This window comes from Hyla sarda, chromosome 4 (assembly GCF_029499605.1).
Source record: "Hyla sarda isolate aHylSar1 chromosome 4, aHylSar1.hap1, whole genome shotgun sequence".
Lineage (NCBI taxonomy): Eukaryota > Metazoa > Chordata > Amphibia > Anura > Hylidae > Hyla > Hyla sarda.
The window spans coordinates 36264932-36291732 of record NC_079192.1 but is presented as its reverse complement, the minus strand read 5'-3'; the positions used below and the strand labels follow the sequence as shown (position 1 = coordinate 36291732).

The window sequence follows — 26801 nt, the reverse complement described above, 5'->3', positions numbered from 1 at the left end:
TAATAATTCATTGGCCCCAGTGTGTTTATAATAATTCATGGGCCCAGTGTGTTTATAATAATTCATTGGCCTCAGTGTGTTTATAATAATTCATTGGCCTCAGTGTGTTTATAATAATTCATGGGCCCAGTGTGTTTATAATAATGCATTGGCCCCAGTGTGTATATAATAATTCATTGGCCCCAATGTGTTTATAATAATTCATTGGCCCCAGTGTGTTTATAAAAATTAATTGGCCCCAGTGTGTTTATAATAATTCATTGGCCCCAGTGTGTTTATAAAAATTAATTGGCCCCAGTGTGTTTATAATAATTCATTGGCCCCAGTGTGTTTATAATAATTCATTGGCCCCAGTATGTTTATAATAATTCATTGGCCCCAGTGTGTTTATAATAATTCATTGGCCCCAGTGTGTTTATAATAATTCATTGGCCTCAGTGTGTTTATAATAATTAATTGGCCCCAGTGTGCTTATAATAATTCATTGGCCCCAGTGTGTTTATAATAATTAATTGGCCAATGAATTATTGTAATCACACTGGGGCCAATGAATTATTATAAACACACTGGGGCCAATGAATTATTATAAGCACACTGGGGCCAATGAATTATTATATACACACTGGGGCCAATGAATTATTATAAACATACTGGGGCCAATGAATTATTATAAGCATACTGGGGCCAATTAATTATTATAAACACACTGGGGCCCATGAATTATTATAAACACACTGGGGCCAATTAATTATTATAAGCACACTGGGGCCAATTAATTATTATAAACACACTGAGGCCAATTAATTATTATAAACACACTGGGGCCCATGAATTATTATAAACACACTGGGGCCAATTAATTATTATAAACACACTGGGGCCAATGAATTATTATAAACACACTGGGGCCAATGAATTATTATAAACACACTGGGGCCAATGAATTATTATAAGCACACTGGGGCCAATGAATTATTATAAACACACTGGGGCCAATGAATTATTATAAACACACTGAGGCCAATGAATTATTATAAACACACTGGGGCCAATGAATTATTATAAACACACTGGGGCCAATGAATTATTATATACACACTGGGGCCAATGAATTATTATAAACATACTGGGGCCAATGAATTATTATAAGCATACTGGGGCCAATTAATTATTATAAACACACTGGGGCCCATGAATTATTATAAACACACTGGGGCCAATTAATTATTATAAGCACACTGGGGCCAATTAATTATTATAAACACACTGGGGCCAATTAATTATTATAAACACACTGGGGCCAATGAATTATTATAAACATACTGGGGCCAATGAATTATTATAAACATACTGGGGCCAATGAATTATTATAAACACACTGGGGCCAATGAATTATTATAAACAGACTGGGGCCAATGTATTATTATAAACATGCATGGGGGCATAAATTTGGAGGACAAAGTAGTAGTTTAAAAACCCTGCCAGGAACCCTGAATGGCTCCTTTGTGTTGGCCATTCAGGGCTCCTGGAGGGGGATTTAAAAATCAAAGTTTACACAGCAGTATATACATCGCAGGGGAGTGGAGCATGCCGCTCGCTCGCCTGCTTTATAACTGCTGATCGCATCGGGTCTCAGAAGTGAGACCTAAGGCAATCAATCCCTCATCCCCTGTGCTACTACTTCCAAAATGGGAACAGACTGTTCCATGAAGGAGGGTAGTAGTACAAAAACTAATGTATTCTCCCCAGCCGCCGGCAGACAGAGAACTACTACTCCCATCATGGAAAAAAAAAAGTCTGTTCCATGATGGGAGTAATAGTAGTCCCTCAGCACTGATGATGTCCCCTCTTCGCATGCTCAGAAGTGGTAACAGTTAAGAAATGGATATTATAAACCATGAGGCAAACAGATTAAAGGTCCATCCTTTTGCCATGGACTTCAATGTTAAAGGGTACCTCTCATCAAAAAAACTTTTGATATATTATAGATTAATGTAAGCAGAATAACTTTACAATTGCATGTTATTAAAAAATATGCTTCTTTCTAATTAATTTTCCACTTTGAAGAAATGACCACTAGGGGTCTCCCTACCAGTCCTGGCAGCAAGCATTTCAGACTCATGCTGGAGTCCTAAACACTACGAGCTGCCAGTCTGCTTTGTTCACAAAGGAGAACACTCAGAGCTGCCAGCCTGCTTTGTTCACAGCCTGTTTGGCTGTGAACAAAGCAGGCTGGCAGCTCTGAGTGTTTAGGACTCCAGCATGAGTCAGAAATGCTTGCTGACAGGACTGATCGGGAAAAATACAATAGAAAGAAGCATATTTTTCATTAACATGCTATTGGAAAGTTATTCAACATTCATTAATCTAAAATATATCAAAAGTTTATGTGATGAGAGGTACCCTTTAAATGTATAATATCCGTTTCCATTTCGATATTTTTGATGGGAGTACGGTGTCCATTTTAGGACATCATCAATCGTCAGACGTAACGCCGTCCTCCATCAGGTTAAACGGCATTCCTCCTTCTCCCTCGGACCAATCGCGGTCAGTCCTGTGAAACGGCGTCCCGTCTCCTCCCTCATCCGAAACCCTGTCGTGCCTCAGACGATTTTCCGTCAGACACAACTTCCTGCTGCACAGCATAGTACAAACCGTAAAACTTGTACAGACACTACTTGTGATCCAGGGACTGTATACCAAAGGGGAATAACCCCCGCGATCAAACACTTATCTATTCCCTATCCCGTGAATAGGGGAAGAGTAATGCTGCTGCAGTTGTCCTTTAACGGAAGAACCTTGAAGGAAGCTGTTAATTTCACTGATTGGTTACCAATGCTGGCCAACCGTCACTCTATGCATACTAATACACACATTTTATATATATATATATATATATATATATATATATATATATATATATAAAAGCCCATTTAAATTAACACACGCCATTATATACTCATCTACCTTTGACTCACGTATTCAGTCTCCTGGGAGACTGTCAAAAATTGCCATTGCTGACTATATTTCAAGTCATCATGGCGGGGTATTGGGAAAAGTTTTCAATTAGCAATAATCACGCCTCGGATAAACCTCATTGGCTATGATACTGCCACTGCGCAAAGCTACCGAACACTGTGAGAAGCTGCAGACACACGTCTAGCGCTATCCTGCAAGCTTAGGGAGACATGCTGCAACAGAGCGTCCGCACTGTGCACACACTCACAACGCGAAGGGACACGCGCACAGGATTATGGGAAATCCTTATGCTAATAGGCTGCCATTACGCGCTGGTCACGTGGCTCTAGGACCGCCCCCCCCCCTGGCTCGTTACCGCGCGCGCCGTGATGACGCAACTCGTATGCAAGTTAGCAGAGGTGTGCCTTCCCCTTACTCTACTCACTAGCGCTGTAGTTTTTTTTTTTTCCTAAATCCCAAGTCCGCTTCCGTTGATGGAGTGACGTCATTAGTAACCGGGAAGGGTTTTTTTTTTTCCCTCTCTCTCTCTCTCTCTCTCTCTCTCTGGATGGGCGGAAGTGAAACGGAAGTGATCCCGACCTGATATGGGCATGTGATTTCCGATGGTCTTCCTCTGGGGAAAAAAAAAAAGATAAGGTGAGATCGGCTTGTTTGTTATGTGGTGGGGTTCAGAGGTCACGTGACCTGTATGCCCGTGTACTGAGCCTGGTTTGTTGTGTGGACTGGTCCATTCGTAGACGGGGGGGGGTGGGGTGTGCTGTAAAGGGTCAGTTTGTAGGGGTGACATAGTGTCCTGGGGGTGTTATCCTTGGGAATTTTTTTTGGGGGGGGGGTTGTCCAGAGGACAGGTTGCAATGAGAAGGATTTTAATACAGTAGCAAGACAATATGGTGGTGCAGTCCTTAAGGGGGTAGTCTTTTTTTTAAGAACAATCACATGGCTACTTATGGTGAATTGTATAATTAGGAAGTATTGGTGTTCGCTTTCCAGCTGTTGCAAAACTACAACTCCCATCATGCCCTGACAGCCTTCGGCTGTCAGGGCATGATGGGGGTTGTAGTTTTGCAACAGCTGGACAGCACCGCTGCAGGGAAAGGATTATAACAGCGCCCCCTCTGTTAGGGTGGGTTCCCACCACGATTTTGCTATACGGTTTCATTAAAAAAAAAAAAAAAAAAACGTATGCAACCGTTCAGGAAACCGTGCCCATAGACTTCCAGGTCAAAACCGTATGCACCATGATGTATACGGTTGTCTCCGTTTTTTCAAACCATACGGTTTAAAATTTTTAATTTTATTTATTTATTTTTTTCCAGACAGAAAACCATGACCTACTACGGTTTTTTGGTCCCGGTGAAAAACCGTATTAAACCGTGTACTTTTTTTTTTTTTTCTAACATGGGAGTTAATGGGAACCGTACAGAACTGTATGTGTGCGTACGGTTCCATCCGGTTTTCACCATCCGGTTTTTGACTTTGCACAGTTTTTTTTCTTGGAAACAAGTGAAACTTTATTTATAATGGAGTGAAAAATTAAAAACATATCCTTTTTTTTTTTTTTCTTAAAAAACGGATGCAACCGGACATCATTTTTCAAACCGTATACAGATACAAATTTGTACTCACGTTTTGATACAGTTTAGTCCGGTTTTGAGGAATCCGTTTTTTTTTTTAAATCAAAAACCTGATACGGGAACTGTATTACAAAAACGCGGTGTGAACCCGGCCTAATAAGGGGTTCTTTAACCCTTTGGCGTTACGGATACAGCATGACTTGTTTTAGGGGAGACCCTCCTTTAAAGAGGTATTCCAGATAGGGATCGACTGATTATCAGTTTGGCCGATATTCACGATTTTCTAAGTTATCGGTATCGGCAATTACCTTGCCGATAATGCAGGCGCTTTAAATCAATGAACTGCAGCCGCTTTTGCGGTGCCAGAGACCGCCGCCGCCACCCGCTTCTCTCCCCCTGCCTGTCCTGAGTCCAACCACCGCCGCTGCCAGAAACCGCCGTCGCTTCTCTCCCCCTGCCTGTCCTGAGTCCAACCTCCGCCGCTGCCAGAGATGACCGCCGCCACCCCATTGCCTCCCCCATACCCGGTTTTATAATTACCTGTTCCGGGGTCTGCGCTACTTCTGGCTCCTGCGCGTCCTGCGCTGTTGCTGTGCGCAGCGACGAGTGACGTCAGTGGCCCGGCGCACAGTGACAGCTCAGGACGCCGCCGGAGCCAGAAGTAGCGCAGACCCCGGGAACAGGTAATTATAAAAGCGGGGATGGGGGAGGCAATGGGGCGGCGGACTCAGGACCCCAGTACAGGCAGGGGGAGAGAGGCGGGCGGCGGCGACGGTCTCTGGCCCCGCAAAAGCCGCTGCAGTTCATTGATTTAAAGTGTTGGGGTTTGATAGAGTGCTGCCAGTAGCACTGTCTTATGTTATCGGCAGCACTGTCTCTCATTATAGACTTCTATAGGCAGCACTGTCTTACATCATAGGCATATATAGGCAGCACTGTCTTACATCACAGGCATATATAGGCAGCACTGTCTTACATCATAGACTTATAGGCAGCACTGTCTTACATTATACAGATTGCTATCGGCAGCACTGTCTTACATTATAGAGTGCTGCCAGTAGCACTGTCTTACGTTATGGACTGCTATCGGCAGCACTGTCTTACATTATATAGACTTCTATAGGCAGCACTGTCTTACGTTATATAGACTGCTATTGGCAGCACTGTCTTACATTATATAGACTTCTATAGGCAGCACTGTCTTACATTATATAGACTGCTATCGGCAGCACTGTCATACATTATATAGACTGCTATCGGCAGCACTGTCATACATTATATAGACTGCTATCGGCAGCACTGTCTTACATTATATAGACTTCTATCGGCAGCACTGTCATACATTATATAGACTTCTAAAGGCAGCACTGTCTTACATTATATAGACTGCTATCGGCAGCACTGTCATACATTATATAGACTGCTATCGGCAGCACTGTCATACATTATATAGACTGCTATCGGCAGCACTGTCTTACATTATATAGACTGCTATCGGCAGCACTGTCATACATTATATAGACTGCTATCGGCAGCACTGTCATACATTATATAGACTGCTATCGGCAGCACTGTCTTACATTATATAGACTTCTATCGGCAGCACTGTCATACATTATATAGACTGCTATCGGCAGCACTGTCTTACATTATATAGACTTCTATCGGCAGCACTGTCATACATTATATAGACTTCTAAAGGCAGCACTGTCTTACATTATATAGACTGCTATCGGCAGCGCTGTCTTACATTATATAGACTGCTATCGGCAGCATTGTCTTACATTATATAGACTTCTATCGGCAGCGCTGTCTTACATTATATAGACTTCTATCGGCAGCGCTGTCTTACATTATATAGACTGCTATCGGCAGCATTGTCTTACATTATATAGACTTCTATCGGCAGCGCTGTCTTACATTATATAGACTGCTATCGGCAGCACTGTCTTACATTATATAGACTGCTATCGGCAGCACTGTCATACATTATATAGACTGCTATCGGCAGCACTGTCTTACATTATATAGTCTTCTAAAGGCAGCACTGTCATACATTATATAGACTTCTAAAGGCAGCACTGTCTTACATTATATAGACTGCTATCGGCAGCACTGTCTTACATTATATAGACTGCTATCGGCAGCACTGTCATACATTATATAGACTGCTATCGGCAGCACTGTCTTACATTATATAGTCTTCTAAAGGCAGCACTGTCTTACATTATATAGACTGCTATCGGCAGCACTGTCTTACGTTATATAGACTGCTATCGGCAGCACTGTCTTACGTTATATAGACTGCTATCGGCAGAGCTGTCTTACATGATATAGACTTCTATAGACAGCACTGTCTTACATTATATAGACTTCTATAGGCAGCACTGTCTTACGTTATATAGACTGCTATCGGCAGCACTGTCTTACATTATAGACTATAAGCAGCATTTGGTGACATTGGTCACATTTAGTTGCACAATATAAGGACGCTTCTGTTTCTCTGGACACGGGTGTAGTTTACTATACACTCATATGACGGTGTAATGTGACACTCCGCAGCTTTCTCTCAGCTGCTAGAGGGATCAGTCTTCCTTATATCTGATCTGCGAACAGCCTAGTACAGTGTCTTCCAAACAGTGTGTCCCCAGCTGTTGCAAAACTACAACTCCCAGCATGCCCGGACAGCCGAAGGCTGTCCGGGCTTGCTGGGAGTTGTAGTTTTGCAACAGCTGGAGACACACTGTTTGGAAAACACTGGCCTAGTAAGTCTCCATTAACCTAGAGATTACAGAGTGACTGTCCGATATTAGGGAGTTAACCACCATTACCCATCATTTAGTATAAGTGACGGGTGTCGACTTTCATTGTGTGTTTTCAGTCCAGTGAGAGTCACATGGCTCTGTAGTAATTTTAACCCTTTTACTACCAGTAGTTTAGGGCTCTTTTTTTTAAAGACTGTCTAGCTTGCACAGAACGGTTTGGATGCAACTGTATCAAACCCTCTGCTGTGATAAGTATTACGTCTGTACAGGAGACCCGAGGGCTGTAAAAAAATAAAAAAAATAAAAATTACTGATCTGTATCATGTGACCACGCGTTTCGGTCTGGATGGAGTCAACGTGATGTCAACTCTGTGGTCATGTGACGTAGAAATTAAAGGGGTTTCCCTAGGGCAGGTATAGGCAACATTCGGCACTGCAGATGTTTTGGACTACATCTCCCATGATGCTTTGGCAGTATTTTGGCTGTAGGAGCATCATGGGAGATGTAGTCCTAAACATCTGCAGTGCCGAAGGTTTCCTATACCTACCCTAGGGTATAGTGGCACTTATAAAATCATGGGGGTCTGGCCATTAGGTGCTGCAGCGAATCAGTGGGTGTTAGAGACAAACCATCATATTTTAAGAGGAAAATACCCCTTTAAATGAGGGAAAGAAAGAGGGGACTGTTGAGCTTGACCCTATAACCCCCCCTTTTTATTTTCAGGCTACCAAAGAGAGATTGTAATGAAATGTGAGAGTAATTCTTATTCCCTTCTCCTGGCAGAGTTCCCCCAGTCATGCTCTCCCCTCTGTGACCAAATACACTGGATAAATGAATTCCGTGTCGCCATCGGCCACTCAGTATGGCAGCCCCGAAGGTCGACGACGCAGGAACCTGAGCGGCCTCCACGATGCTCCTCAGATGGGGTACCAAGGAGCCGGGCGAGATGTCGCAACCGATGAGGTGGATAAGTTAAAGAGCAAACTACTGACAGCATGGCACAGCGTCAAATACGGTAAGACTGACGAAGACGAGTGACGTCTGTTCTGTAAACTTATTTAGGAAAGCTGGGTGCCATTGTACATGCGTACATGCATTCCCAAATACTTGGATAGCAAATTCAGTGCCCAACGCTGTTAGGGGGGGGGGGGGGGGGGGGGGAAATGCTGTGAGGGCAGCTGGGAATGTCCTGATACAATTTTTTAAGACCAAGTTTGAGTACCGATACCAGTTACCGATCCTTTTTTTTTATGTCATGTGACATCAGAGGTGGCTGTAGACTTTGTGAATCCATAGGCGAAAGTTGAACATGAGGCCCTCACTGAGGCTGGGTTCACACTACGTTTTTGCCATACTGTTTTCAATCCGTTTTTCTAAAGAAAACCGTATGGCAAAAAAACGGATGGAACAGTATGGGAAAAAAGTAAACCGTATGCGTTTTTAAACAGTATACTGTTTTTAAAAGTGCATACAGTTCCGTCAGTTTTTATAGAAAAAAAAACTATACGTTTTTGAAAATTTTGTATATTTTTAATGGGAGGGGTGTTGGGTGGGGACTTTAGGATGCAAATGCGCATGTGCAAAGTAAAAACGTATACGTTTGTCCCGTATGGAACCGTATACATGTGCGTTTCCCGTTGACGTCCATGTTAAAAAAAAAAAACGTATGCGGTTGCAGTACAGTTTTTAAACCGGAGACAAAATCGTGTTCAACCACGGTTTTGACTCCGGTTTAAAAACCGTACTGCAACCGCATACGTTTTTTTTAACATGGACGTCAATGGGAAACGCACATGTATACGTTTTTTTTTTTCTATAAAAACGGACGGAACTGTATGCATTTTTAAAAACAGTATACTGTTTAAAAACGCATACGGTTGACTTTTTTTTCCATACTGTTCCATCCGTTTTTTTGCCATACGGTTTTCTTTAGAAAAACAGATAGAAAACAGTATGGCAAAAACGTGATGTGAACCCAGCCTGAGGTAGGGAATCCTTCCCCCCCCCCCCCCCCCAAATACGTAAAAGCCCCAAGAAGATAGGTAAGTAAGGAATTCCCAATAAGGTATCCCTCCTGGCGGTCTAGGGGAGGTGTGCGTGTCCATTCGGTTCCTCACCTTCCTGCAACCCCTGGGCATCTTGGCTTTCGGTTGAGATGCCATCAGTATACGGCTCCTTGGCTGATACCTTGGTTAACGTCTAGGTTGAAGCCAGGTGCATTTGTGACACCTTAGTAGCTTCGGCGAAGAGGGGCATCGAACCTGGATCCTTGGAGGTGCCTTTTGGCCCGGAGGTGAAGGGTAGGTTTGTTGCGGCGCCTCTCTCCTGTTGGAGAAGGGCTTAGCGATAGACCCCATCCTTTGTGCATGTTTTTTTTAGTGTGACACGTTTGCACTATTTCTTGCACTTTGGGAGATAGAGAGAACTTGCCTCGGCTATTAAAAAAAATAAAAAATCCCCAATAAGTTAGAAGCCCTCAGAAGATAGGTAGTCAGGTAGGTAGGAAACCTCTTGTTAAGTAGTCTACTCCAAAAGAACTTAATAAAAATCTCACCTACCATCCCTCCGCTCCTGCGCTAAGGCCTCTGCATCCTCTGTTCTGTTTGTAGTGCAGGACCTTCTCTTGCCAGCTGGAGTAATGCAGGACCTGCTGTGGGATGAAATGACATCATTGTACAGCAGGTCCTGCACCACTCCGGATAATGGAGCAAACAAGAAAGAGGGATTTTTATATTCCAGTTTGCAGGGATCGGGATGGGTATCAGGGCACTTGCAAAAGTGCAAATGTTCGATATCCGTATCAGGACATCCCTAATGGCAGCCATATTGATTGTCACCCAGCTTTCCTAAAAGCAGAATTTTTTTTTCAACATTAATGAAGGAGAAATATTTTCTGATTTTCTTTTATTTGTTTGTTGAGATATTTCACCTCTCATTTGGTTGGATAGGTTGGACGGTGAAGATGAAGACTAATTTTAACAGATCTACGCCCTTATATTTGTTGGGCAAACGCTACTTCTTCCGAAACGAAGGTGAGAACATTGTGGCCTCAATTACATTTTGCAGAAATAGTACAAAATACTGAAACACTGGAAAGGCTGTGCAGGAGTAGCCTTGGCCTCCCGGTTTCTTCTCTAGCGCACTTCTGGTCATTACAGGCCACTTCTCAGGCTTGTGGTTGTGTTGGTGTCTTTGATAGTTTTTGCAGGATGCAGAATAAATAGGTCACAGAACATCAATTCCATGGTAGAAATGGTGGAAATGAATAGTGGTGTAGGGTAGTTTGGGCTAAGATAAAGTGTAGTATCTGTTCTTGTGAGTGGGCCAGTCTCTCGCACACTGATGTAGGATGGATGGCTGCATGGAGGAGACCGGTGTACCAGGGCATTTCAGGGCTGATGCCACAACACCAGTTCAACGGCTGCCCCGATGAGACCTGTTCCCTCTGGGTCTGGTCATTGGGCTGGGGGGTATAGAGCCGAGGTATTTTTGTGCCTCGGGGAGTGGTAAAACTCACTGGGAGAATAGGACCTACTGAGTTGAATCACTGTACCCTGTAATCCTCACCTTGGCACTCACCCTTGGTATCCCGGCCTTCTGGCTAGAATCAGGGAAATTTTTATAGATCCGGACGGATGACCAGGCAGTAACTAACTGCACCATCCACTTATTTATTTGTATGTCCCTCTTTTCATTGTGCCCCATTTGTCATGTTTGTTCACTAGGATGGTCAAGGTGCGGTGTCCTTCCTGGCGGTCTAGGGGAGGGGTGCGGTGTCCTTCCTGGCGGTCTAGGGGAGGGGTTCGGTGTCCTTCCTGGCGGTCTAGGGGAGGGGTGCGGTGTCCTTCCTGGCGGTCTAGGGGAGGGGTGCGGTGACCTTCCTGGCGGCCTAGGGGAGGGGTGCGGTGTCCTTCCTGGCGGTCTAGGGGAGGGGTGCGGTGTCCTTCCTGGCGGTCTAGGGGAGGGGTGCGGTGACCTTCCTGGCGACCTAGGGGAGGGGTGCGGTGTCCTTCCTGGCGGTCTAGGGGAGGGGTGCGGTGATCTTCCTGGCGGTCTAGGGGAGGGGTGCGGTGTCCTTCTGGTTCCTCACCTCCCTGCAACCCCAGCTGTCTCAGCTTTGGCAGAGATGCCATCAGTATACAGCTCCCTGGTTAACACCTAGGTTGATGCCAGGAGCACTTAGCCATTAGGAATGACCTCTGTTAGCTGACATTAACAGACATTTCATAATGGATATGCTTAACGCTGATGTGAGTATAGCTTCAAAGGGATACTCCATTGGCCAGCGTTCAGAAGTAAATGTTCCGAACGCTGTTTTCGCGCAGCTGGGTATCGGTCATGCCCCTCGTGACATCACGCCCCCTCCCATAGACTTGCATTGAGGGGGTGTGGCCAACACCTGCAGCGCGAAAACAGCGTTGGGAACATTTACTTCCGAACGCTGGCCAGTGGAGTACCCCTTTAATGTCTAGTGGTGTAGGGTAGAAAAGAGATTGTTTATTTTATTCCTTGGGGGTCTAGAGCAGAACACATTGTATTCCCTGATCCTCTAGGATCGTTACAGGGGTACTCCGCCCCTAGACATCTTATCCCCTATCCAAATGATATAAGATTTCTGATTGCAGAGAGTGTGGCCACTGGGGACCCCCCCCCCCACCCCACATGATCTCCAGGCCAGTACCCCAGCTTTCTGAACATTTTTGCCAGCTTCAGGTGGCCGTGATGTCACGCCACACCTCCTCCATTCATGTCTATATGAGTGGGCGTGACAGCTGTGGTCACTTGACAGAATGTCGGAGTTCCAGCCTGGAGGTCGCGGGGGGGGGGGGGGGGGGGTCCCAGCGGTTGGACACCCCAGCGGTCAGACATCTTATCATCTCCAGTATGTATTCTGTCCTGTATCCTTACCCCAGTGTTGGGCAGAGTCAAGTAGGGCTGTGAAGATACACGGAGCTGCACAGGTCGGTCAGGGATTAAGCGATACATTCCAGGATCATTCTTCCTAATTATTAAGGAAACGGTAACACAGAACTGGCTTTACTGGAACCCTCGTGATTGCAAATTATAAGATACAGACAAGTATCTTTTTTCTTTGCAAGGTTTTACTTCAATAAATTTGGTATATATCCCTTCATCCCTATTATTTGTTGAATGTTTTATGATTTGCAAGTGCTGAGGAATACAGAGGCGCTATGAAAATACATTTTATTATAATAATAATTATTATTTTCATTATTGAATTCTCTTGTGCCCGCAGATGAAATAGAACAATTTCAGCAAGATTTTGTCTCCAGGGTGTGGCTAACTTATAGACGGGATTTCCCTGCACTGGAGGGGACCCAACTCACTACAGACTGCGGATGGGGCTGTATGATCAGGAGCGCTCAGATGATGTTCGCCCAGGCTCTTCTGATGCATCTTCTTCACAGAGGTCAGCAATGCCTCCTCATTTCATAGCCTCCTAGTACTATAATACTGCTTCCTATGTACAAAATATAACTACTATAATACTGCCTCCTATATACAAGAATATAACTACTATAATACTGCTCCTATATACAAGAATATAACTACTATAATACTGCTCCTATATACAAGAATATAACTACTATAATACTGCTCCTATATACAAGAATATAACTACTATAATACTGCTCCTATATACAAGAATATAACTACTATAATACTGCTCCTATATACAAGAATATAACTACTATAATACTGCCTCCTATATACAAGAATATAACTACTATAATACTGCTCCTATATACAAGAATATAACTACTATAATACTGCTCCTATATACAAGAATATAACTACTATAATACTGCTCCTATATACAAGAATATAACTACTATAATACTGCTCCTATATACAAGAATATAACTACTATAATACTGCCTCCTATATACAAGAATATAACTACTATAATACTGCCTCCTATATACAAGAATATAACTACTATAATACTGTCTCCTATATACAAGAATATAACTACTTTCCTCATCGTCCCTACAGCAGCACAGAAGGGATATATCAGATCCCGCTCCCATGTCAGGACCGTCCCCTAGAACTTAATTAACAATTAATACTTAATTAGTAACGGGGCGGGCCAGACCCCCATAAAGGCCCCTTTCACCAATGTCACACTGTGTTTTTTTCAGTCCTCACCTGTAGGATCGTCCATTCATCCATTCTGGCCTTGCGGGGTCCTGGCTACCACGGTCCAAGCCATTGCGGGGTCTCTGGCAGGTACCTATGGGATATTCGCTGGTTAAATACCGTTGCGGGGCATCGGTTCCATGTAACCTATGAATACCTGGCCCGGTGCGGGGCCCTGGCGATATTAAGGTACCTAGACGTGACTGATCTGCAGTCCTGACAGAAATAGATGTGTACAGTCATAGCCGTGCGGGGTCCGGCGAGTTCTTATGTCTAAAGTCCGGTGCGGGGTCCCGGCATTACTAGACAGTTTGCCGGCAGTAGCAGAGTCCTATTGTGCGGTGCGGGGTCTCCGCTTACATGGCTGAAAAGTTATCAGGTTCTGCTCTGTATTACTGCCGTGCTATGCACTGGTAACTCACCTGGTGCGCGCTGCTGCTGTGCTCCTCTGTTGTTTTCTCTGCCGGCATTCAGCGCATCAGGCGCGTGGTCCAGGCGCGCGTCCTCCAGCTGTTTGTGTGCTGGGAGGGCGCGCGCTTCTGACGTCACCGGGGTTGCCTCTCCACGGGGGGCCGGCGGAAGAGGCCTTATTAGACCGGGAGCTCGGTGGTGCCGCTCTCGCTGAGCTGGGCAGCCGGGTTCTGGGTCTGATAAGGTTAGTTGCCAGTGGTTGCCGTGAGCAACTATCTCTGGCCTGAGTATTACGTTATATATTATATTTATTGCAATAAATATGTGTTTCAGATGTCCTCTGAAGCGAGTGCTGGGAAAAAGAAATCTAAGGTTAAACACAGACTATGTGTGTCTTGTGAGCAGCCCCTTCCAGATGAGTGCCCTTATGAGGACTGTGATAGCTGTGCAAAGAAAAAAGAGCTTGCAGCATCTGTAGAAGCAAGGAGATGTATAAGCTGTCTGCAGACGCTTATGGAGGAGTGGCCGTCTAACATATGTAAGAATTGTTCACCCCCAGAAGCGGATTTAGCCACGGAGGCAAAAACCTTTTTTTCCTGGTTCAGAGACAAATTCTCTCAGGATAAAGATGAGGGAAAGAGGCGAAAGAAGCTTTCAAGGGAGCGTACTGGTTCAGCTGCCAGCAGTTCCTCCTCTGACCAGGCTAATAAGAGAAGGAGAAAGACGGCGGTTGGTTCTGGTTCAAGTTCCACGTCTTCTCACGCTTCTTCCTCTGCAGGCCCCTCCACTAGGAGGAAAAAGAAGCACCATAGGAAGCAGAGTTTTTCTTCCTCAAATTCTTCCTCTTCTTCTAGCTCTTCCTCGGGGGCGAAAGGGCTGACTGAGGATTTTTACCTTTTAAAAAAAGAGACGGCAGAAGGCCTGATCAAAAAGGTCAAGCATTGTGTAGAATCTGGCAAGCATGAACGCTCCAGACAAAATAAAGAAGCCTTATTCTATTTTCCTAGGAAAAAGTCCAGAGTGCTGCCTGGGCACCAGGTCCTTAAAAAGATAATGGAGAAAGAATGGGAGAAACCGGATAAGCGGCTAGATTTTGGATCACGCTTCCGGATGATGTACAAATTGGATCCATCGGCCTCTGAACTTTGGGATCAACCTGCAGCAGTGGACCCAGCAGTAGCTGGTCTATCTAAAAAATCTTTTTTTCCAGCTGATGAATCTACACTGTTGAGAGACCCCTTAGACAGAAGAGCAGATACCTTTTTGAAAAGAGCCCATCTTAACCTTGCATCACTCAGCAAGGCAGCGCTGTCGTCAGTGCCTGTCTCCAGGGCTCTTAGACTGTGGCTAGGTAATCTATCCCAGGATATAGAGGCAGGAGTCTCTAGGCATAAGCTGTCCCGACAGTTATCCTCGCTCAAGTCAGCGGCAGATTACCTATGCGATTTTTCTATTGATGTGCTAAAGATTGCGGCCAAAAGTATGGCAGTGGCAAACTCCACTCGTAGAGCGATTTGGCTGAAGCCCTGGGCAGGCGATGCGTCATCCAAAGGGCATTTCTGTTCTCTACCCTTTGAGCCGGGTAAGCTCATTGGGAAGAAGCTTGACAAAGTGTTAAAGCAAAAGAAGAAGGAGAAGGAATTGGATGTTATGCAATCCTTTCGGAAACCCTTTAAGAACTTTCGTGGCCAGAGAAATAAAGGCGGCAACCGTAGACGTTTTTTTCAACAGAGGGAGAGAAAATACCAGCCTAGATACCAGGATAGGAAAAAGAAGCAGTCAGGTCCGGGTCCCAATCCCAAGACTGACTTCTGACGCCAGGCACGATGGACCGGTGGGCGCAAGATTGCTGGAGTTTCTTCCAGAATGGCAGTCAGTTACCTCCGACCCCTGGGCCCTGAGAATTATTCAGGAGGGGTATGCGCTAGAGTTTGTACACCGGCCGAGGGACCGATTTTTTCTCAACCAAGACAAAGATTTCAGAGTCCGGTCGCTCCTGTCGGAGTTCCTTCAGAAAGCGGCACTGGAGTCTGTCCCCAGTGGGGAGGAGTTTCAAGGGGTATACTCACATGTGTTCCCAGTACCGAAGCCAGACCAGAAATGGCGATTAATCATAGATCTGAGATACCTCAACAGATACTTAAAGAAGGTAAAATTCAAGATGGACAATATAAGATCACTATACAGCATTGCCAGTCCTGGGGATGTCATGGTCTGCCTGGACTTGAAGGACGCATACCTCCACGTACCCATAAAAAAGGAGGACAGAAAATTTTTGAGAATAGCTGTCCAAGGGAGAGATCAGGTCCATCATTTTCAGTTCAGGGCGCTGCCCTTTGGGTTGTCACCCGCACCCAGGATTTTTACCAAGCTGGTCGTTGTTCTGGTAGCAGCACTTCGGCTCCAGGGAATAAAGATTGTGCCGTACCTCGACGACTGGCTAATCATTGCCAGCAATACGGAAACTTTGAAGAACCATCTTCAAATCTGCCTCTCTATGCTGCAGAAGGTGGGGTTCATGGTGAACCATCAGAAATCCAAGTTAACCCCCTCCTCTCGTGTTCAGTTTCTGGGGCTTCTGGTGGATCTGCAGCAAATGAAAATTTTTCTTCCAGAAGAGAAAATAGTTCGCACAAGGCAGAAAATCATGAAGCTCCAGCGTTGCTCAAGAATTTCTATCAGGGAAGCGATGAGTACGCTGGGATTACTAACAGCCTCCATAGAGGCAGTGCCATGGGCAAAAAGCCATTTGAGGAGCTTCCAGCAAGAAATTCTGAAAGCATGGAACAAGAGCCTGGCACATCTGAACTCCTTCATGAAAATCTCCCCTGTTGTCAGAAGGGATTTGCTGTGGTGGACCATCAGGGCGAATGTGAGTCAAGGGAAGAGTTTTGTTACCGAGCATCAAACTGTCATCACTACGGATGCCTCAGCCGCAGGTTGGGGTGCACACCTCGGCAATCACTGGACCCAAGGTACTTGGTCTGCGAAGATGAGATTAAGATCCTCCAACTATCGGGAGTTAAAAGCCATCCATCTTGCCCTGCTCCACTTCGAGTCTTATGTCTGCAAGAGATCTGTTCTGTTGCAAACAGACAACGCCACAGCGGCTTATTATTTAAACAAACAGGGCGGCACACGGTGCGCGACCCTACAACACCTGTGTGCCCAGATCATGCACTGGGCGGAACAAGTTGTCACAGATCTGAAGGCAATTCACATCAGAGGAACTTTGAATCAGCAGGCGGACCTCCTGAGCAGGCAGGCCCTACTTCCTACAGAATGGTCTCTCAACATGAAGCATCTCAGACCACTATTCCTCAGATGGGGGTTTCCAGAGATCGACCTTATGGCAACCAAAGAGAACACCAGGTTGAAGAAATTCGGGTCTCTGAATGCGTGGGAACATCCGGAAGTCCTGGATGCGTTCTCCATCCCTTGGAACAACAAGTTTATCTATCTGTTTCCCCCACTGCCTCTTCTACCGAGAGTCTTAGGAAAAATCCTGAAGGAAGGACCATCGGCCATCCTAATAGCACCATTCTGGCCTCGCAGAGTGTGGTTCCCGCTACTGCTCCAGTTAGCGGAGGGGAGTTTCTTCAGGTTTCCTGCAGCAGTAGACCTTCTAATACAGAAAGGGTTCTTTCATCCTCAACCAGGCAGACTACATCTAACTGCCTGGTTTCTGAGAGGGAAAGACTATTGAACCTGGGTCTCTCTGATGAAGTTATAAATACTTTGCTGTCATCCAGGAGGCCATCAACTAACCTCGTATATACAAAATTGTGGAGAAAATTTGTGAGCTGGCTGTCATCGGCTAACCTGCAGTTTTCAGTGGAAAACGTGCTTCAATTTCTGCAAGAGGGGTTCGACAAAGGTCTTAAACCAAATACCCTTAGGGTTCACATGACCTCTATTAATGCAATGTCTGATGGGAAATTTGCAAACCACCCTCTTATTTCCAGATTTTTTAAAGCCCTGAAGAAACTGAGACCGTCAGTGAAGCCTCCAGTTGCACTTTGGGATCTGACTCTAGTTTTGAACGCCCTCACAAAAGAACCGTTTGAGCCCATTGCAGAAGTGGAACTAAAATGGCTCACCATGAAGCTTCTCTTTCTCATTGCCATTACATCAGCCAAGAGGGTAGGGGAGCTACAGGCTCTCTCTTCAAAGTCTCCTTTTCTGAAGATCCTTCCAGAGGGTGTGAGACTTCGCACCGTTCCTTCTTTTATACCTAAGGTAGCATCAGTGGCTAACATTAACAGAGAGGTGTTTCTACCAGTGTTTTGCCCCAACCCTGTATCAGAGGAGCAGGAAAAGTTCCATCGACTTGATGTCAAGCGTTCCCTGGTCTCTTATTTAAGTCGAGTCCAGCACTTTCGGAAGGAAGAGAATCTTTTTGTTCTGCCTGCAGGAGCTAGAATGGGTTACAAAGCTTCTAAGGATACGCTGGCCAGATGGATCCGGTCTACTATTGTGGAAGCCTACCAGAAAGATGGAAGGGATCCTCCACATCCATTGAAAGCCCATTCAACCAGAGCTACATCTACATCTTGGGCAGAAAGGGAGCAAGTCTCCTTACTGGAAATCTGCAATGCAGCATCGTGGTCATCTACATCTACCTTCGCCCGTCATTACAGGCTGGACCTGCAGACCCAGAGCCCAGCCTTTAGTACCGGAGTATTGTCTGCTGTTGGCAAGAATTAACCCCCCCTTTGTTATCTTTGGTAGATCCCTTCTGTGCTGCTGTAGGGACGATGAGGAAAGTCGGTATTTACTTACCGTAATAGTTCTTTCCTCGAGTCCCGAAGGCAGCACAACACCCACCCTAATAAATTCGTTTTTGTTATTGCATCAGTTGGTCTTAATTATTACACAGTGTGACATTGGTGAAAGGGGCCTTTATGGGGGTCTGGCCCGCCCCGTTACTAATTAAGTATTAATTGTTAATTAAGTTCTAGGGGACGGTCCTGACATGGGAGCGGGATCTGATATATCCCTTCTGTGCTGCCTTCGGGACTCGAGGAAAGAACTATTACGGTAAGTAAATACCGACTATAATACTGCCTCCTATATAGAAGAATATATCTACTATAATACTGCTCCTATATACAAGAATATAACTACTATAATACTGTCTCCTATATACAAGAATATAACTACTATAATACTGCATCCTATATACAAGAATATAACTACTATAATACTGCCTCCTATATACAAGAATATAACTACTATAATACTGCCTCCTATATACAAGAATATATCTACTATAATACTGTTCCTATATACAAGAATATAACTACTATAATACTGTCTCCTATATACAAGAATATAACTACTATAATACTGTCTCCTATATACAAGAATATAACTACTATAATACTGTCTCCTATATACAAGAATATAACTACTATAATACTGCATCCTATATACAAGAATATAACTACTATAATACTGCCTCCTATATACAAGAATATAACTACTATAATACTGCCTCCTATATAAAAGAATATATCTACTATAATACTGTTCCTATATACAAGAATATAACTACTATAATACTGCTCCTATATACAAGAATATAACTACTATAATACTGCCTCCTATATACAAGAATATAACTACTATAATACTGCCTCCTATATACAAGAATATAACTACTATAATACTGCCTCCTATATACAAGAATATAACTACTATAATACTGCCTCCTATATACAAGAATATATCTACTATAATACTGTTCCTATATACAAGAATATAACTACTATAATACTGCCTCCTATATACAAGAATATATCTACTATAATACTGTTCCTATATACAAGAATATAACTACTATAATACTGCTCCTATATACAAGAATATAACTACTATAATACTGTCTCCTATATACAAGAATATAACTACTATAATACTGCATCCTATATACAAGAATATAACTACTATAATACTGCCTCCTATATACAAGAATATATCTACTATAATACTGTTCCTATATACAAGAATATAACTACTATAATACTGCTCCTATATACAAGAATATAACTACTATAATACTGTCTCCTATATACAAGAATATAACTACTATAATACTGCATCCTATATACAAGAATATAACTACTATAATACTGCCTCCTATATACAAGAATATAACTACTATAATACTGCATCCTATATACAAGAATATAACTACTATAATACTGCCTCCTATATACAAGAATATAACTACTATAATACTGCCTCCTATATACAAGAATATAACTACTATAATACTGCCTCCTATATACAAGAATATAACTACTATAATACTGCCTCCTATATACAAGAATATAACTACTATAATACTGCCCCCTATGTGCAAGAATATAATTACTAGAATACTGCTCCTATGTTCAAAATATAACTACTAGAATACTGCTCCTGTATAGAAGAATATAACTACTATAATACTGCTCCTATATACAAGAATATAACTACTATAATACTGCTCCTATATACAAGAATATAACTACTATAATACTGCTCCTATGTACAAGAATATAACTACTAGAATACTGCCTCCTATATACAAGAATATAACTACTAGAATACTGCCTCCTATATACAAGAATATAACTACTAGAATACTGCCTCCTATATACAAGAATATAACTACTAGAATACTGCCTCCTATATACAAGAATATAACTACTAGAATACTGCCTCCTATATACAAGAATATAACTACTAGAATACTGCCTCCTATATACAAGAATATAACTACTATAATACTGCCTCCTATATACAAGAATATAACTACTATAATACTGCCTCCTATATACAAGAATATAACTACTATAATACTGCCTCCTATATACAAGAATATAACTACTATAATACTGCCCCCTATGTGCAAGAATATAATTACTAGAATACTGCTCCTATGTTCAAAATATAACTACTAGAATACTGCTCCTGTATAGAAGAATATAACTACTATAATACTGCTCCTATATACAAGAATATAACTACTATAATACTGCTCCTATATACAAGAATATAACTACTATAATACTGCTCCTATGTACAAGAATATAACTACTAGAATACTGCCTCCTATATACAAGAATATAACTACTAGAATACTGCCTCCTATATACAAGAATATAACTACTAGAATACTGCCTCCTATATACAAGAATATAACTACTAGAATACTGCCTCCTATATATACAAGAATATAACTACTATAACACTGCCTCCTATATACAAGAATATAACTACTATAATACTGCCTCCTATATACAAGAATATAACTACTATAATACTGCCTCCTATATACAAGAATATAACTGCTATATATTCTTTCCTTCAGATTGGTTGTGGCCTGAAGCATTGGACATCATTTTTGTTGAAATGGATCCCATCCGATCCTCCTCTCCGCCCACCCTTAATTCATTCTCTTCTACAGCGTCACCTACCTCTCACTCCCGTCATCTGTACTCCCGCACAGCATCCTGCCCCTCTAGACCTCAAGTTCCCCACCAAGGGCATATCCACAGGGACATCCTGCGATGGCTCTCAGACCGCCCAGATGCCCCCTTTGGTCTCCATCACATGGTGAAATTAGGCAGGAGCTTTGGCAAAAAAGCAGGAGACTGGTATGGCCCCAGTATTGTGGCTCACATCTTGAGGTGAGGAACATCCCCAAATTCCCCAATAATATCTGCAGGATACTTCCAACCTTAGGAGATTACCCCCTAATTTCCCTGGTAGTCTTATGAGGGTCGCCCCCCCCCCCCCAGTTTCCCTATTCTCAGCAGCAGGATAACTCCTCCCCCCACCTCCATCTTTCACCGTAGCCCACCCTCCCCCTCCCCACCAACATCGAAAAGATAGGCCTGTAGTTAACAATGAGGTTGTTATAGGTCACCACAGATTTTAAAGGGGTACTCCACTGCCCCAGCGTCCGGAACATTTTGTTCCGAACGCTGGGTGCAGTCAGCGAGGGTCATGATGTCATGCACACGCCCCCTCTATAGACTGGCATTGAGGGGGCGTGGTGTGACGTCACTTTGGGGCGTGTGCATGACGTCACGACCCCAGTAGCCCGCACCCAGCATTCAGAACAAAACACTGGGGCAGTGGAGTACCCCTTTAATGCTACTTTCTGTGAGCATTGTTTGGGGGTCCAAGGCCCTATTGATGTTACCTCCTGACCAGTAGGGGGGGCTCCAGAATTTGACTAAGATTATCCAGCATCTCACACCCGATTTTGTCTTTGTCCCTTCAGGAAAGCTCTGGAATCATCTCCTCAGGTCCCGGAGCTGTCCGTCTACGTGTCTCAGGACTGTACAGGTATGAGGCGCAATGAGGAGCAGGACTGCGAGGTGTGACAGGTGCCGCCATTAACCCTTTGTATCTGCTCAGTGTACAGGGCAGATGTGGAGCAGCTGCTGGATACAGTTGATCCTCGTGTAGATACCACCATTGCAGGAAGAGCGGTGATCATCCTCATACCTGTACGTCTGGGTGGAGAGAACTTCAACCCAGTGTATAAGCAGTGCATTAAGGTAATGGGACCCGGGTACGACTCCGAAAACTATCTCCTCCTATCTCCTCTCTATGCCGGCCCAGCACAGATCCAGCATTATCTTCACCAGTGGGGCACATGCTTTGTTGGGCTGATCTTTACATTAAAGGGGTATTTTTTTGGTTTGACTATGCTACAGGGGCTGTAAAGTTAGTGCAGTTCATAATATAGTGTCTGTACCTGTGTTTGTTGGTGCTCTCTCAATTCTTATGTGATGTTTGCCCCGATGTTCATTTTTAGCAACAAAATGAGTGTTATCTCGGCTCTTCCTAGGTTGCAGTGCAGCCCGAGACATTATGGGGGGAGATTTAATCAAAACCTGTCCAGAAGAAAAGTTTCCCAGTTGCCCATAGCAACCAATCAGCTCGCTTCTTTCATGTTTAACAAGGCTTCTGAAAAATGAAAGAAGCCATCTGATTGGTTACTACGGGCAACTGGGCAACTTTTCTTCTGGACAGGTTTTGATAAATCTCCCCCTATATCTTTAGTCAGGTGTATAAAGGGAGCCTGTCTGAGTTTCAATGGGAGGAGTGACCGCTGGGTGGGAGTGAGATCATTCTGCAAAGGACTGCAGGGAATTTTTTTACAGCACAGTATGGAAGGGAGCTCAGGTGCGCTGCAATGGGTGGGGTGACTGATGTGCGGGAGGAAGAAAACTGACCTCACACTTACAAATAAGGGATCTTGGGACTTGTAGTTGGAGGGAGGGAACACCAACAGGAGATAGACATTTCAGAAAAAGAAAGTGATGGAATCACAACACAGCCATTTATCCCCAAGACAAGCACGGATCCTTCCTAAACATGTCCATTACTGTCTGGCAGGTAAGTACTAAAATCACCTGGTGGTTAACTTCTTCAACCAGAGTTGTTCTTTTAGACTAAATATTAGGGCAAATAACTGTCCCAAATGTTTTGCTTTTGTGTTCTTATAGGGGTACTCCGCTGCTCAGCGTTTGGAACAAACTGTTCTGAACGCTGGCGCCGGCAGCTCGTGACGTCATAGCCCCTCCCCCTCATGATGTCACGTCACACCCCCTCAATGCAAGTCTATGGGAGGGGGCGTGACAGCTGTCACGCCCCCTCCCATAGACTTCCATTGAGGGGGTATGGCATGAGGGGGCGGGGCTATGGTGACACGAGCTTCCGGCGCCAGCGTTCGGAACAGCAGGGGAGTACCCCTTTAAGTTATATCATGACTTCTACTCCAGTCACCTCCAGAGCTGTGTTCACACTTCTGCTTTGTCCCAGTGCTGGCGTACACACCCCTAAAGATGGTCGTACATTAAACAACATCCCCTATATTGACCAGGATCTAATATGTATGGAGACCTCCCTATAGTCCACCCAGGGCAGATAGTGATCCGAACCATCATCCTTATGATCTTGTCTTTATTCTCAGGAGTTCCTGCAGATGCCATCATGTCTGGGCATTATAGGAGGGAAACCGAAACATTCACTGTATTTCATTGGTTATCAAGGTTTGTACTTCAGCATTATCATCCTTGATCTCCCACTATACATGGATTATACCTCCCCCCCCCTCCAGTAATGTAATGGCGTATGCTGCAGCATTATGATTGGTGGGGATATAAAGTCTGGGACCCTTTAGCATTTCCGCAGCAATGTTGTTGTGGCCGCCCACTTTACAGGGTAAAATTGTCATATCCTGCTGCAGTCTCTTCTTTATAAAGATCAATGGGACCAACAAGGTGAACCTACACCTCTAAGAGAGAACATCACTATGGAAGGAAAAGGAGTTGTAAGGCAAACCTCTCACAGCCCCACTAATCCTCATCGCTGTCACCCACACTTACCCCCATTCACATATTCTTGTGCATAACGTGAAATTCGTGTTTTGTCAGATAACCATTTGTTATACCTGGATCCACATTACAGTCAGACCTACGTAGACACCAGAACAGATGACTTTCCCCTGGATGTGAGTATATGGCTTATTGTATTTTCCAAATATATATGTAAAGGGTGTATACAGCAACATTCCACATGTACTTTTATGTACAGTTGAGTTAGTGTTTACATTACATTACATTACTTATCCTGTACTGATCCTGAATTATATCCTGTATTATACTCCAGATCTGTACTCACTATTCTGCTGGTGAGGTCACTGTGTACATACATTACTTATCCTGTACTGATCCTGAGTTATATACTGTAATATACTCCAGATCTGTACTCACTATTCTGCTGGTGAGGTCACTGTGTACATACATTACATTACTTATCCTGTACTGATCCTTAATTATATCCTGTATTATTCTCCAGAGCTGTACTCACTATTCTGCTGGTGAGGTCACTGTGTACATACATTACATTACTTATCCTGTACTGATCCTGAATTATATCCTGTATTATTCTCCAGAGCTGTACTCACTATTCTGCTGGTGGGGTCACTGTGTACATACATTACATTACTTATCCTGTACTGATCCTGAATTATATCCTGTATTATACTCCATAGCTGTACTCACTATTCTGCTGGTGAGATTACTGTGTACATACATTACATTACTTATCCTGTACTGATCCTGAGTTATATCCTGTATTATACTCCAGAGCTGTACTCACTATTCTGCTGTACACACATTACATTACTTATCCTGTACTGATCCTGAGTTATATCCTGCATTATACTCCAGAGCTGTACTCACTATTCTGCTGGTGGGGTCACTGTGTACATACATTACATTACTTATCCTGTACTGATCCTGAGTTATATCCTATATTATACTCCAGAGCTGCACTCACTATTCTGCTGGTGGGGTCACTGTGTACATACATTACATTACTTATCCTGTACTGATCCTGAGTTAAATGTTTTCTTCTCCATAGACTTTTCACTGTAATTCTCCGCGCAAGATGTCTATAGTTAAGATGGATCCCAGCTGCACAATCGCTTTTTATGCTAGAAATCGAGCAGATTTTGGTGCACTTTGTGATCATCTGACAAAGGTAACACGATGGGCCGTACTGTTTAAGCAATACATTGGCAAACTATTGCATTGGGGGGGGGGGGGGACACAACACCATGGGTATATAGGCCCTTACGACTAGGAGGCAACACTAGCTAGAAAATAGGTGCTGGCTGGGGGTCCACATTTTGCAGACCACTTCTTTAGACCTTTAGTAAAGTTGCAAAATGACTAATCTGCAGCTTTTATCAGTTCCTGGGAAAGCTGGATGACAACCATTATGGCTGCCATTATTACCACCCACAGGTTGTCACCCAGCTTTCCCAGAAATGTGTAAGTAATTCCCTACTATACCCTGTCCGATATTCTCTTGGGTCTTTGGTGACATCTCTCTTGTCCTGCAGGTGTTAAGTTCTCCGTCGGCAGAGGAGAAATATCCGGTGTTCAGTATCTCAGAAGGTCACGCTCAGGAATTCCACGTGTCAGAGGTTCTGCCGCTCTCTGCGTACGCCCCCGCTCATCGGAAGAGGAGTACACTGGCACAGAGACCCAGCTCAGATGAGTTTGAGTTCTTATAACCTGGGGGAAGGGGACGCTGTACGACCTTCTGTACGACATGGCGCCCCCTACGTCCGAAACTACTGCTGTTACTGATCCAGTCTAGCTCTAGCCAATCACGTCATGAAGGTGTCTACTGTATGAGAGAATGTATCCTCCATTCACTGACAGCTAGCATCTCATAGGAAAGAAAATACAATCCTGCACTGATGGGTCATACAAACTGCAGCTACCTTTATACAGAAACAGCACCATTCATGACCACAGGCTGGATGTGGTATTGCAGATTTACCCTGTACAAGTGAATGGAACTAAGCAGTACTACACGCATCCTAGGCGTAGGAGTGGAGCTGTTTCTGCCATAAAGCTGCCTTTTTTTTTTTTTTTTTTATTATTATTTTTTTTATCACATACAACCCCTTTTAATTAAAGGGGTTACTTGTCATTATGTTTTAAGGGTACGTTCACCAAACATAATCCACTGTGCATATGATTATATGTGTGTTGACATACACTTAAAGGGGTACTCCACTGGAAAACTTTTTAATCAACTGGTGCCAGAAAGTTAAACAGATTTGTAAATGACTTCTATTTAAAAATCTTAATCCTTTTAGTACTTATCAGCTGCTGTATGCTCCACAGGAAGTTATTTTGTTTTTTCATTTTCTTTCTGTCTGACCACAGTGCTCTCTGCTGACACCTCTGTACATTTTAGGAACTGTCCAGAGTACAAGCAAATCCCCATAGCAAACCTATCCTGCTCTGGACAGTTCCTGACGTCGACAGAGGTGTCAGAGAGCAGTGTGGTCAGACAGGAAGGAAATTCAAAAAGAAAATA

At 43.7% G+C, this 26801-nt stretch overlaps 1 protein-coding gene and 1 non-coding gene across 3 annotated transcripts; one reads left to right on the top strand and one right to left on the bottom strand.

Moving 5' to 3' along the window:
• Positions 1 to 2986: 2986 nt before the first annotated feature.
• LOC130267984 (U4 spliceosomal RNA) lies at positions 2987 to 3127 on the bottom strand. The gene has a single exon (XR_008843358.1). It is a non-coding gene; the product is annotated as a U4 spliceosomal RNA (small nuclear RNA).
• A 313-nt stretch (positions 3128 to 3440) lies between these two features.
• On the top strand, positions 3441 to 26801 carry ATG4D (autophagy related 4D cysteine peptidase). Of its 2 annotated transcripts, none has more exons than XM_056570548.1 (11): positions 3441 to 3615; positions 8103 to 8334; positions 10268 to 10351; positions 12577 to 12750; positions 21349 to 21571; positions 22171 to 22235; positions 22308 to 22450; positions 23872 to 23950; positions 24335 to 24411; positions 25326 to 25445; positions 25810 to 26801. In XM_056570548.1, the coding sequence occupies exons 2-11, from the start codon at positions 8151 to 8153 to the stop codon at positions 25981 to 25983; spliced, it is 1323 nt and encodes a 440-aa protein (XP_056426523.1). In that variant the 5' UTR covers positions 3441 to 3615; positions 8103 to 8150; the 3' UTR covers positions 25984 to 26801. The 2 variants fall into 2 exon arrangements, with proteins under 2 accessions (XP_056426523.1, XP_056426522.1); XM_056570547.1 differs by having other exon boundaries at positions 3444 to 3615; positions 21253 to 21571.

Bases quoted from the DNA above. Each gene is read 5' to 3' on its own strand.
- ATG4D (XM_056570547.1), top strand. From the start codon at position 8,151: ATGAATTCCGTGTCGCCATCGGCCACTCAGTATGGCAGCCCCGAAGGT. The intron at 12,751-21,252 runs GTCAGCAATGCC...TCTTTCCTTCAG, and splicing joins GATGCATCTTCTTCACAGAG to ATTGGTTGTGGCCTGAAGCA. The intron at 21,572-22,170 runs GTGAGGAACATC...TTGTCCCTTCAG, and splicing joins ATTGTGGCTCACATCTTGAG to GAAAGCTCTGGAATCATCTC.